This window comes from Pungitius pungitius, chromosome 6 (assembly GCF_949316345.1).
Source record: "Pungitius pungitius chromosome 6, fPunPun2.1, whole genome shotgun sequence".
NCBI lineage: Eukaryota > Metazoa > Chordata > Actinopteri > Perciformes > Gasterosteidae > Pungitius > Pungitius pungitius.
The window spans coordinates 8566509-8580172 of record NC_084905.1 but is presented as its reverse complement, the minus strand read 5'-3'; the positions used below and the strand labels follow the sequence as shown (position 1 = coordinate 8580172).

Below are 13664 nucleotides of genomic sequence, written 5' to 3'. Positions count from 1 at the left end.
TGGAACCCAATTTGTTGCCGAGGGAGCTTTAGTGTCAAATTCCTCCAGAGTCTCAGCCAGTGTAGCGCCGAAACCCGTCAGTGTTGAAAAATAAATTGTGGCACATTTAGAATGTATTGCAGGGTATTAAATTCTAAATGCAAATTGATATTGTCTCACTAATATATTTGAATACATGTGGTTATTACCAAGTTGACAGAGGAGAGATGGAAGGAAATAGGAGGAGAAAGAAAAGTGAGGACAGGTGGGAGCTGGAAGCTACAAAGTGTTTCTAAGTCTTAGGGTGTGGACCTCTACCTCTATTAGCCTGTAGCAGCATAACTGGCATGAGACTGCAAGAAGTGGACGTAGTCGTCTCGATGTCACCCATTGGTCGGTGGTTTTTACCGTTGCCATCTTGTTTTTTTGCAACCTATGAACGTAGGTACATAATAGTCGGACTGCAGACAACCTGTCAATCAAAGTAAGCCCACCCTAAGGCATACCCTGCTTTATGATCTATGTCCATCATTTACTGAAAAAACATCTTTCTGTATTGAAGACTTGAAAGTAGAGATAAAGAGCATAAACTGTTTACTGAGGGGGAAAAAATAAAGAGAAGTAGTTCCCAGAAAATGCGGATTTAAGACTTCACTTTTTAGATCTGCATGAGCAGAAGAACTTTGAATCTGGAGGATATGTTCTGAGTGGAAAACACTCAACATAAAGGAGTAAAGCTCTCAGGCATCCTGCTCTCACATAACAACAGTAATGATCACCTGGATTCAGCTTTACACGCCTGGACGCTCCCACCGTGTTGCACAAGGATTTCCACACATCCAAAACATATCTTGCCTGCATGTGTCGAAAGTCACACATTAAACAGAGTATAGGCAAATGGTTGTACACAATGTGTGTGTTTAGATTGACAGCTGGTTATGTGTTTCTCTGCAGAGCTACTGCAGTCAGACCGACCCAACCTGAGGAGGACACAGAGTGAAGAGACTCCCAGTACAGCAGGAGGTCATAGCAGGTCAGTACTGGTGAATGTATTATATTTGGTGAAGGGGAGCGGTACAGGAAGAATTAGAACTCATTGCATCTCTGTATCAGTTGAGAGTGAATCAGACGCCATTTTAGAAGAGGATCAAACCTGATCCAAAAATGTAGACTTAGACATGCAAATGTTTCGTTGTGTGAATATGACCCAACGCAGGGTTCGATTCTTACAAGCTTCCTTGTTTTTTGCTGAGAGAAATCTGCAGGGGATTAGCAAGCTCATTTTATTTGTTATTGACAGTAAACTGATCACGTTTTTTGCTCGATGTCGCTGAGGCGCAGGTTCTTTGGCTTTAAAGGCCTCTGACGGATACAACATGCTTTCGTTTCCGTCTGTTCTCTCCAACTGGATCCCTCAAGAAGGCCTTTGATTTGGTTCCATGTCCGAGAAAATCTTTCAAACACTGTTGCGTTATAATTATAAGAATGTATGACTGTTTTCCCCCTAAAACAAGGCGCTTATGTGAAAAACATAACCCCAAGGCATTGGCATAAGAAAAATAAAAAATAACTGAGCGTATAAGGAAAAGGATCCAGAGTATGACGGCTGCGGCCCGGTAACTACCCCCCCCCCCCCTATTCTCCCTGGATGTGGTTTGAGATGCTCACATCGGCTACAATGGTCATGTGATATTTAATCGCTGAGCAGACTGCATTTATATTTCAAAGCTCTGTGGCGGAGTGATGGTATTTCCCTATAAACATTGCAGGGGGGCCTTAAACGCAGTTCAGCCAAGCCCCACCCCCCAACTGGCCTGTCCTGTGCCGTACACTCACCGGATAGTTTTTAATGTCTTCAGTGTCTTCCGAAGCTTCCCTCAGTGCCGCAGCGTGCTGCTTCTCATTGTGGCAAAACAACGGCAATAAAGTCGCCCTCCACATTCTTCACCAAAAGTCCTATTTACTGTTGGGATAAGATGAGGTGACTCAGAACCCAGGAACAGCTGTGGGTCTGAGACTTGTAATGTTCTCACCTCCCTTCTTTCCTCTACACTCCCCCTCTTTGTCTTTCTCCTAAGGAGTAACAGGCACTCAGTGGGGGGTCCGCAGGGCGGCTCCCCGGGGGGCTCCCTGACTAACGGCGAGCTGATGGAGGAGCAGATGCCCGGGTCGTGCTCGTCTGGTCGCCGCCGCTCCTCCAAGAGTCACGTCAGCCCCGGGAGCAGCGCAGGTATGAGAGGGGGCCGATCAGCTTGGACGATACCTGGAGCCGGGCCGCTGATGCTGGAGGGATAGATGCTCATTCTACTCTGTGTCTACCAAGGGAAACAGCAAGTCAATATTAAAGTTCTCGTCCCCTTTGTCTCTTTCCTCAGACAAAGTTGAGCTGACATCTAACGGGCTGGAAGGAGGCCACAAAGGCGTGGCCCGGCACACGGCCCCGCCATCCTCGCCGTTGGGCCAATCACCGGCCACCGTGGCCGCTGCCAGCTGCGCCACCACCACCACCACCACCACCACCAACACCACCACCACCAGCAGCGGCAGCAGCCCCTCCCCGGGTCAGGACACCCTGGGTCCTGCCGTGCCGGCAGAGCCCGCCCCCTCCGGCGCCGAGCAGACCGGCAGCAGTGGCGCAGAACCAACCACAGAATCTCTCCCGGCGGGGTGAGAGTCCACGCATGCTTAAAGTTTTCATTCACCCTGTACACCACTCGCCATGTTGCCGTTAGTCGCTTAATTACTTCCCATATATCTGTTTTTTTTAATATATTGCACTTTGCAAAATAAACGCAGCATTTTATTTTGAAACAAATCAGTAATCATTATTGAGTTAATAAATAGTATTATTAGTACTTGGTCTTCAGTTTGAGTCAAAAGGTGTTAATGTGTGGTTGAGGGCTCCCTGACTTTTCCAGCAGTTAAAAGCGGAGCCATTAAGATTCGTCTGTAATGTCTCTCTGATTGCTCTGTTCCATGTGAGTGTGTCTGATGAGCCAGCAGGCACATCAGGAGGCTCTTTAACGCAGCCACTAATGGCTTTATTACATACGTGTCATGTGAGAGGCCTGTTATCAGCTTTAGGAAATCAAAAGAAAGCTGCACAATAAACAAATACATAAGAATGTAAAGAAACGGTTACTGGGAGTTTGTTAGGAAAGCAAAACATGAGTAAATAGATTTGTCAAATGATTGTCAGGTACATCAAACCACACGTTAGTGATTAGAACATATTGAGAGAGCTTCTTCTGGGTTCTTTGCTCTCCTACGTTGTTGTACTACTTACGTGTGAATTGTCTCCTTCTCTCGGAGCAGCTGGGAGCAGAGGGTGCTGCCTCACGGACGGGTCTACTACGTGGACCACAACACCAAAACCACATGCTGGGAGAGGCCGCTGCCTCCAGGGTATGTCTGTTCTCTGTCCACGCATTGATTCTTTGGCTCAGACAAGGTGAGGCCACACCTTCATCCGGTCTTCCACAGCTGATATTGTGTTGACGAAGCTGTTAAAGAGAAGTTTATTTCCTTTTGGCGTAAAGATTACGTTTGTTCATTAGAGAAATACGGACGCGTCCGATTCCTTCACATTCACTTCACATCATGGAACTCTACTTCCTGTCACACTGGGCTGGTTTCCACCTAGCTGGGCTGTGTGTGGGCAGGCTGTCCTGGTAAGATAAGCATTGGCTGGGAGAAGACCCAGCCAATATTATTAATTATATATTAATATTATTAGAATACTTTAATATAATATCCGTTGTTTCCACTCGTTTTTTGACTAATTTATTTTTGGCTGGAAACGTCAATCTGATCCCTCAATACAGCACCAAACACAGTTAGTTTACACAGTTAATTTAAGACGAAAAATCTCATCTGATCTTCTGCATACATTACATGTACATGATGGCGTCATTAGACAGAAATGTAGCCAGAGAGAAGTTCTTGTTCAGCCCGTCGCCTGCCAGAACAAGCCTTCTAATTAGTTTGAAGAGCGTGTACAGGTCTGCAGGGATGACAGGGAAGTTAGCATCACAATGGTTGTTACATTTATTGTTCAGCGACATAATCTTGACAAAACCCCTTATGTGTTTTGAACCATGAATCCGCGAGTGGTTTTTACTAATATTCTTCCAATTGTGGAACAAAGGTCTCGTCAGCCTGTGGTTCAGACTTTATTTCAGGCCTCCAACCAAAAAGAAAACACACTGACTTTGAGACGAGAACACATGCTGACTCCTGGTTTCTGGACTCTTCCCTGCAGAAGTCGATGCAGATGTTGTAGCTTCATACATAACTGGCCCTCAATCAGCCGGTGTGATGTTAGTGTTTGTACGCCAAGCGTTAACAAAGCCCCCCCCTTGTGGACGGCATTACGAGAGCACAGCACCTCTGCCAGAGTCCTGCCCCTTTATGACATTTTCACTTGCAGTCTGTAGGACTGGGTAACAGAGGGGAAAGAGAGGCACTTTTTTTAAAGGAAAAAGGTCACCCTCCCCCCGCCTCCCCCAGCCTCAGAGTTTTTCCATGCAAGGAACGAGAGAACAAAAGTCCTTTCTTTCCTTTCCTTTCCTTTCTAAGAGCCACGTGTACATCCATCCAATAGCGTGTCGGCCGGCGCGGCCCTTCAGTGGACCAATTAGCAAGCTAATGCTACGCTAGTGTTCCAGATGTGCACACCGGGAACTGTTTAGAGACTGCTGGGGGGGAGTTAAGCAATCGAGGTTTGTAAGCTGAAATAATGAAAGCCACCCGAGGGGCCGAGGAGAGCTTCTGAAGCTCAACCCCTGTGGTGGAGCCGCAGCACGGCCTCTTGATTTCAAACTTAAAGCGGCGCGCTCAGCGTTGCGTCAGCGTCAGTCCACCAAGACAAACAACAAGAACTAAACTGCAAAGCACTATTTTTGTGTTTTATATTCGATCAGCAGCTGAACCAAGCAGCTGTGTGTGATGGCTGAAGTCTTCCGTCCTGTCAGGTTGCTGGTGGCTTTCTGGTGTTGTGCGTTCATGCTTTACGCCTCACTGGTGTGAGAAATAAACAACAATTGAATGAGAAATACTCGCCTGCCACTTGTTGTTTCCACCAAGCTTTTATTGTGAAAAGTAATATTGGAAGAAGTGGGTTTGGGCTGTGTTTCCTCTGTCGAATAACCGGCCATCACTGGTGTGTGAAGGCTTTGACTGTTAGACGAGCTCTTGATTTAAATGTGATATTTCTGTGCATCGTCTGAGTGTGATGGCCATACGCAGCAACACACAGTGATGGATGTTCCCATGCCAGTGATCCTTCTAAAGTTTTAGTCTCCGGTCTGGATGCGTCTGCCTCCATAATGATCTTTTTTCTTACGTATTTCTGCATCCGTTTTTTTTCCCCACCACTAATTGACGAGCCTGATGTCGGAGCTGCTCCATACAATCCGTCCGTCTATTAACAGCTTCAGTTTGTACGAGCTATCCTTAAAAGCTTGTGCATAGTATTTCCATTCATCAACATGGGTCATTGCTGTCAGCCGACATGGCGATACATAACGACTCACTGTACATGCCCGGCTCCAGGAAAAACCGACTTAATGGTGCGACTGGTACGAAGAGTTTAAAATCAGATAGCAGAACTAAGTAGAGACTCTCAGGCGGGGCCGTCCGCGGCCTCTGGGATTTTCCTCTGGCTCCAGTAAATAAGCAGCTACTCCTAATATCACAGAGGGAACTCGGAGGCACGGTGGTCAGAGATACTATCCCTCAACCAAACGTCTGAGATGTGAGGATCTACCTCAAGAACCACATTGAGTAATACAAACATGAGTGGTGGCAGAAGCTCTATCCTTGGCCTGCTTTGAGAGATGTTTTTAGAGATTGTGGAGTGGGTTGACTTAATTTGGCTGATGTTAGTACACAACCATGTACACATGTGGCCATTGATGCCGCCCACAGGTACAATCTTCAATATTTCACTTCTTGAAATGGATTTGGAGACAGAAATCCAACACAAGTGATTAAGGGGAAAAGTCTGTAGATCTTATGTTTTTCTTAACTATAAATCACATGGTTAAGTTCAACCAACCATGACCTGAAAGTATTCAAGGTCATTAATGCTCACAATCCCACATGCATCGTCCTGCCACCAGAAATACTCTGAAGAGCAGTCATTCCCAAAGAAGTCTCATGAGGGTTGCCGAAGAAATGCAACTATTTTACTGCAATAACACCTTGCAGCTACGCGAGGGAGTGTTAATATCGGCATTGCTCTGATTTTAAGAGGAAGTTAAAGAAATTCCTCTCACTTAAGTTTTTGATTTGTGTGTATGCTTCATAACGCATGCGTATACCAAAGAAGTATATCTATTCTAAATGGCCAGTTTAGCTATTCAGGATAACGTTCATTTAAGCCCAAATTTGCTCTTTAAGTCCCCAATAACACAGAAAAGCATCTTCCTCCTGAGTGAGTAACCACTCGGCCCCACACTTTAAGGAGTTGCATTTTTTAGGATTCGTTCCTCTTTGTGACTCATCTTTGTGTGTTTTCTACAGTTTAGCCAAAAACAAAAACGTGAGGATTGATCTCTGTCGTCGAGAACCTGCAATCTGAACATGTTGACATGGTGTTTATGCTCATTTCAGCATGCAGCACTAGCACTATTCTGGGTGTGGCTGCTGCTCTATAAAGTGTGGTCTTTAATAGTATGATATGGCTGACGGAGACGTATCAGCTAACGGGGACACAAACCCCAACAGTACCTTAAAACACTGGTTCCTGCAGATGCTGTGTGATGCTCTGCCCGTCCACCGAATGGAGATAGAGAACATCGACTCATGTTTACAATGTTTACTGTGGGAATAACTCAAGAGAGAATTTGAGTCTCGTAGACGTCCATGCATTCAGGGAGTCGCCCTCCCTGGTGGACATTAGAGGGAATGCAGGTTAAAGTCCTGTAAGTATTGGGCCCGGCGTTTGCCACCTGGATTCAAACAACAGAACAGCTATATGTGTCTGGAGAGTTTTGGAAATTGCATTACATTACCATAATACAGCCTAAAAAATCAAGAAAAGTCAACTGTACATTTTACAAAATCGAAGGCGATATCTTGTCTCATATCACACTAACGTGATATTGGGTCTTCATTGTATGTGCATTGTGCAACTTAGCATTGTGTTGTATAGAAGACAATTTTATAATATCTAATTATCTCTGAGTAAAGTTTAGAATTTATTTTACTGCTTGATTCACTCATTCATTGCATTGGCTGTTAAAAAACACCTACTACTATTATTATTATTATTACAAGGTGATTCGTTTTTAATCCTGACTGTAGTGAAGTCCTCTCCTCTAAAAAGCTCATGGAGTTTAACCTAAGCTCGGTATCTGCACGGCGTGTTCTTGTTAGCATACGGAAGTGGGTGCTGTTTTCTCTTCCAGATTCTGTAGCGCTGAGGTCAGAGATGTGAGAATAGAGAGCGGAGCAGCAGTCAGTCCTGCCGATCCCGGGGATCCGGCCTGTGTGTGCACAGCCGTTTGTGTGCCTTTCTGTGGACCCTGCGTGTCTCTAGTCCGTGTCCAGACGTCCCGCTTCAGGGACAGAACAGGGACGTCTGAGTGACGCTGCCGCCCCCCCATTGTTACCCATCGTTATGGCTGCCATTTCCTTTCTGATGACCTCTGAGGTTCTTTTAGAACCTGGCTCCCCCCCACACTGGAGGGCATGAAAACGCACGTGAACTAACACCACTGGACACGGCACGCTGAATCTTGGATGGCTTTTTCGCGCCCGTCCACGCTGAAACGCAATCCCAGAGTTACTTAAACTGAATAGCCGCCAGCAGCGCTTTGACACGTCTTTGTTTCAGGGTTTCTAGTAAAGCGGAATGGGGCTGGTGCTGGGGGCTGGAGCAGCACACACGGGCTGGTGTGGATGTCTCCGTAGCCAAATAAGAACTACAATGTTCACACTAAAGTTTGGGAGTCATTTTCTGTGGCTGCTCAATTGATCTGGAGCTGTGGAACATGTTTACTGTTGATTCTGTGTGAATATTTGCTTTAAAATATGAATCCTTGAAACCATTTAAAACCAGAATTGGTGTAAAAGTGTTAACTGTTTTAGTTTGGTTTCAGCATCTTAGCCACTTTCCTCCTCTTTGTTTCCTTTGTCCATGTTCCCTCGTTCATCCTCTCTTCCCTTTCTATTTATTTATTTTTTCTCACTCTATTCCCCTCCTCTCAATATTTTCTTTCCAATATGCCAATATATTTTCTTCTCTTTAAATTGGTGCTGTTGCTATGAACAGCCTAAATGTTTAACAAAACAAAAACGATGTTGTAAGCCACAACCCTTTCTACCCCGTTGTATAGCTGGGAGAAGCGAGTGGACCAGCGAGGCAGGTTCTACTACGTGGACCACAACACCAGAACCACCACATGGCAGAGGCCCACGGCCGAGTCTGTGCGCAACTACCAGCAGTGGCAGAGCCAGCGCAACCAGCTGCAGGGCGCCATGCACCAGTTCAGCCAGCGCTTCCTCTACCAGGTACTCCATGCAGTGTGTTGGTCCTCAGGACGCTGTCATTCAAAATGTTTGTCCCCCAAAAAACGTCTGTATGCTCTCTCACCCACTGAGCCACCGCCTATGTGCTCATGGAACTAAATGCAGCCTGTTGAGTCTACTCTTCTTTGGTCTCCCCACACTGCTTGAACTTTAACCCTCATCCAAACAAGCCGGCCGTTAATCATACAAGCAAGTGCAGAAACACAACTCCTTTTAGTGAAAGGCTGAACCCCAAACCCACGTTATTGCTATAACCAAAATGGTCTTGTGCTCAGCAGGGAAAGTACTGTGCTGATGAGTCAGTGAGTAGGATGCACCGGGCCGGCTATCAAACCGCAATACTTTTGGTCTGCCAAACAAAATGTCTATATCAGGGTTAGAAAATATTGATATGCATTCGAAAGACGTAGCGTGCCACAGGGGGATGCTTTTGGTGTGGGTTTCACAGTGTGACCTGGGCGGTTGCTTGTGTTCAGAACCAAACCGTGTATGTGTACCCGCTGTTTTGGGGAGGACTTCCTGGATCAGGGAGAGATGTTGGTACCACTTCACCAAACAGACACCACCCCTGCGCCTTCCACGTCGGGACAAAGACGTCCAGGTTGGGTGCCCCCCCCCCTCAGTGCAGCATGTGAGAAAAGCCAATGGGCAGCTCAGCTCTCCATGTTGATAGTACACCACTCTGTCTTGGAATGCCCACCCTGCTGATAGCAGCGTCTATTTATGGCCCCAGTGTGTGTGAACAAGGGAGCGCACACAAAAGACTGAACACAGCCACATGTCCCCACTGTGTGTGCACGCGCTATAAATACTCCTACTCAGAAAGATCGTCATCTTTTCACCATAAATCAGGACATGTAGCAGATGTTATGTGGATGCCAATGTGTGTTGGTCTCTCCTGTTAGGTGTTTGTGCGTGTGTGCGCGTGTGTGTGTGCGTGCACAGGGCTGTAACTTGGAGGTCAGGTGCCACATTTCTTCTTTGTAGCACATGACAACCAAAGAGGGTCAAGGGGGCCGATCGTCCTCTTAAATTGAGTGCCCATACACACTCACACACACGTCAAAGGGCTGCGCTCTGCATGCTGATGAGTCTGATCATCAGAAGGTTGCCTCTCAGTTGACATGAGGTTGTGCCTTTGCTGTTGTGTTTTTAAAGAAGGTTATGCTGTTGTAAGCGATGGAATCCCGAGCGCATTGTTTATAGAGATGACAATGGGACAGAACCTTTTGTTGAGTCAAAAGCCAAGCGCATCCACTGAGAAACATTTTCAGTTAAAATAAAAAAGGATTGCTTTGAAAGTATTGCTGAGTCATGCCAATGCATGTTGTGTGAAATCGAATCTCACTCAGATGAAGCAATGCTGATCAGTGCAGAGCTCTGATAGTGAAAACCCACTGTGTAAAGCACCAGGTGTGTTGTAGTTCTTGTGATGCACACTATCGTAACTGTTCCACAATGGTGGTGTGTGTGCGCGCCTGTTTGTTTTTGTGTGTGTGAGTGTGCAGAGTAATTGCAACTCATTAGGAGCCCCAGAGAGCCTTGGAGTCATTAACTGCCATTTCCGGCTCCTCCCCCCTCGCCCCCTCTACTCTCTTTTTTTCACCTTAACCAGTCTTCCTTTCCTTGACCTCTATGCTTTCCTTGAACACTGCCCACCCACCCCCTCCAATCATTCCATCATCTCAACAACCCTCCCAAGAGGCACACACACACACACACACACTCGTCCTCCTCTCTCAAAATCTCCCCTTTCTGCTTCGCACAGAGACATCTTTATCAGCTCAACCCATTATGACAACATCTCACTTTTTCACTCTTTACATCAGTCTTTTGCTCCGTTCACTCTATTCTGCCCCCCTCCCTCCACTCATCTGACGTTCTGTCAGCTCAGGCTTGAACAAGGACCCCTAACAGCAGCACCTGAATCAGCCCTGTGTTTTATCACTCTCACCGCTCGACAGGAAACTCATACATGACCGATGTTTGCACACGCAACGCGCCGGAGCTCCGTAGGAATAAAGGCTGTTTGTGAGCGTTTGTCCCATGAAGGGACAATGAACAGCACCAATGATGTTTGGACTAAAAGAAAGAAAAACAAAACAAATCTGCTGAATCAGTCAACAAATTGGCCCAATTTTGTAGATTCTTTTTTTTAAGACCGGAAAGCCTATTTCAAAAGTTGATTCAGCAACAGGGCAGTTCAAGGGAAAGTCATTAAAAATACCAACAGAATAGAAAATAAATAACTGAATAATTAGTTTACACTGCACTGTAACTAGTATTTCTATTTAATGAAATTAAACTTTTCTTCTCTCATTGCAGTGTTTCCCCTAGGTTTACAGGCTAGTAGTCATTTCGGTTTACCGGGCAGAGGGGGGTATTACATTTTATTATTATTAAATATAATTTTTTACATTTTTTTTTTAAACATTTGTTCTGGGAGGGGAGGCTGTTAAAATGGTTGAAAGTGAAAGTTATTGCTGATTTCTGGGAGTTTATTGCAGATATTTGGGGCAGAGAAACTGAATGCTTCTTCTCTTAAGAAGTCAAAATAATACATTTTAAAATACAAACTTACTACAAGACACAGACTTAAAAGAAGAGATATTTCATTGCACAATTTTTTTTAACTGTCCATCTGGTTCTATTTTAGTGGTTGATCTGCAAATGAATCCCACCCGTGTATCGTAATATGAAGTCAACTGGTTTGGAGGATCAGAGTGGCCGGATGCTCCGGCAGTCCTGGATGTAAACTGGTGTTTGAGCGTGAAATAAATATATCAGTCAGAAGAAACCAACTTTTTACAAAGTCTAGTCTGCCTTTTGCCTGATTGACGGTAAAAGTGTTCCCAACGCGTTCGAAGCGACTCGCTTCCATCTCTGCCTTCCAGGTCTTTTTTATTTTTCCGGATCTCCAGTACCAGCCAAAAGTTTGGACGCCACTTTCTCATAGAATTGACTGAGACAATGTGTCCACACTTTTAACGGGTGCTGTATAACACCCAGTCATTATTTCACATGGTTCTGCCAACATGCTGCTTTTTCCCGCTCTCTTCCTTCTCCCTCCCTTGTATTCCGGGCCTCACTTTCCTCCCCTTCAGGCTCGATCTGTCTGGAAGCTGCTGAGGAGCTGAATGGTCTGAGCCAGGATGAAGTCATCATGTCGTTATATCATTATATTCTCCTTTTACCTTTTTTAGGCACAGAAAAGCCCATTCGGGTGGGGCATGGATTGGCTGTCGATGGGAGTGACCTAAAGACACACACACACACACACCCTTTAACCCTGTTATGTGCCCGCTCTCGCTCTTCCAGAGGGCCCCATCCTTTCCATCCCAGACCCTCTCACAGTTTCCATGACAAGGCCATTTTAAATGGGCACAGTCACATTTCTTTTTGGGAAAGACTGCGTGAAATGACGTTGACTTTGTTGCATAATACTGTACTTTACGGCTTCTCAGGGAAACAGTATTGTTGTGCAAAAAAAAATCAAATAATAACCAGCCATAGAGTAAAGATCGAAGCCAAATACACTTTTCTATCAAATATTTGGATGGCTATAAACAAACTAGCCGTGGCATCACATCAGCATAATTAAGCTCAAGGAGAACTAGTGTTGTAGTGCCATTTAGCCACTTGCTAGCAAACACTATTTTTTTATAGCATTTTTATATAACCACAGATTTTATTCCGGGCATCTAACAAAAAAACAGACTGTAAGGGAACAGGAAGGTAGGAAAGCGCTGACTCACTTCCAGCTGGCTAGTTAACTATCCGCCATCGTAAAAGCATTCAAACGTACCAAATGCAGCGTGTGTTACTAGTCCTGGTAGCCCATACCCCTTTCTATTAGCTGGTGGTGTAAAGGCTTGTAATGATAAAACGTTATTTACAACGCTGACCAGCATCAGATGTTTTACAGTGTTTTTCACCTAGAGCAAAGAAACATCAGTAGCATGAAACGCCCTTTTGTTGGCCTCTAAACTCTCAACAAGCACCTTTTCAGCCACTTTTCCACTCAAGCTGATATATTCATGCACGTTTGTGTGTATTCCGACATGAGAACGTACACATTGACTCCCAGTTTTCCACAGACAAATTTTCCACACTAGCACGCGCACAACGGTGTGGAAAATTTGTAACACACACACACACACACACACACACTGAAGAAAAAGTGTATGTGTGTGTGAGTGCAGGCTGAATAAACCCCACAGTGGTTTCCAGGCCCAGGGTGAATAAAGGTGCCTTTTGTCAGGCCTGTGCTGGGCTGGGTTGGGGTAGGGGTGGAGGAGGGGGGGGTGGAGGTGTCCAGTCTGGAACAGGCATGAATGTTCCCCTTAGTTCCCTCAGACATCGCACCTCCCTGCCTACTTTCACAGAAGCGCTAGAAGAGAGCCAGAAACTAGGAGGAGGACTTCAGGGTGGAGCAAGGAGGGGGGGGGGGGAGCAGGGTGTATTCGAGGAGGTAAGCAGGAAGCCTGGGGGGTGGGCGGGGCTTGTGTCCAGCCAGTGAGCTCATTGGAACAGCGTTGTTGTTTCATCCTCCTACCGAGCGTGCCATTTTTTTGGGAGGCATACGAGCCACCGAGGGCCAGCTCGCTCAGATGCCCCTCACCGCTGCAGCAGAGAGGAACCCCCCTCCCACCCTCAACACACACACACACACACACACACACAACAGCATGCCCGACTTACGCACAGGCAACACGCCTGCTGTTGCGAGTCAGCGAGGCCAATCAGTGACTTAATCATAGAAGTCTAGGACAACCTTACTGAGTGAGTTTTGCTGCCTTAAAAAAAAGAAATCATATTTTTTCTTTCTCCAAAAACTCTCCTCTTCATCCTCATGCGGTGGTGAGAATGGATGGATGGAGTCCTTTCTCATGTGGGGAGGACAAACACTGAAGGAGCAATGGGAAAAGGTGTTCCTAACCAGGGCTGTGTTCTCTCTGTTCCTCCCTCAGCCCTCCGGAGCTCCGGTGGAGAACGACCCTCTGGGCACGCTGCCTACTGGATGGGGTAAGTTTGCTGAATCTCTCTCCTCACACGGACACCTCGGTACCTGCCAGAGGTGTCCGAGGCACATATGGCTGGGAGTCCATTCGGTCAGTTAAACTTCTTGAAACTGCGCTTTGCATTTCTTC

At 46.0% G+C, this 13664-nt stretch overlaps 1 protein-coding gene across 4 annotated transcripts in view; it reads left to right on the top strand.

The window, feature by feature from the left end:
• Window positions 1-13664, top strand: part of wwp2 (WW domain containing E3 ubiquitin protein ligase 2) — a 41973-nt gene that overhangs the window by 15438 nt on the left and 12871 nt on the right. For 3 of the 4 annotated variants that reach the window (XM_037452408.2, XM_037452409.2, XM_037452407.2), the window contains exons 6-11: window positions 934-1012; window positions 2058-2209; window positions 2355-2646; window positions 3295-3384; window positions 8322-8496; window positions 13485-13539. In XM_037452408.2, coding sequence (XP_037308305.2) covers window positions 934-1012; window positions 2058-2209; window positions 2355-2646; window positions 3295-3384; window positions 8322-8496; window positions 13485-13539 — 843 coding nt within the window. Of the gene's footprint in view, window positions 1-933; window positions 1013-2057; window positions 2210-2354; window positions 2647-3294; window positions 3385-8321; window positions 8497-12991; window positions 13297-13484; window positions 13540-13664 lie in introns of those variants that run through there. The other variant, XM_037452410.2, reaches the window with a different exon arrangement.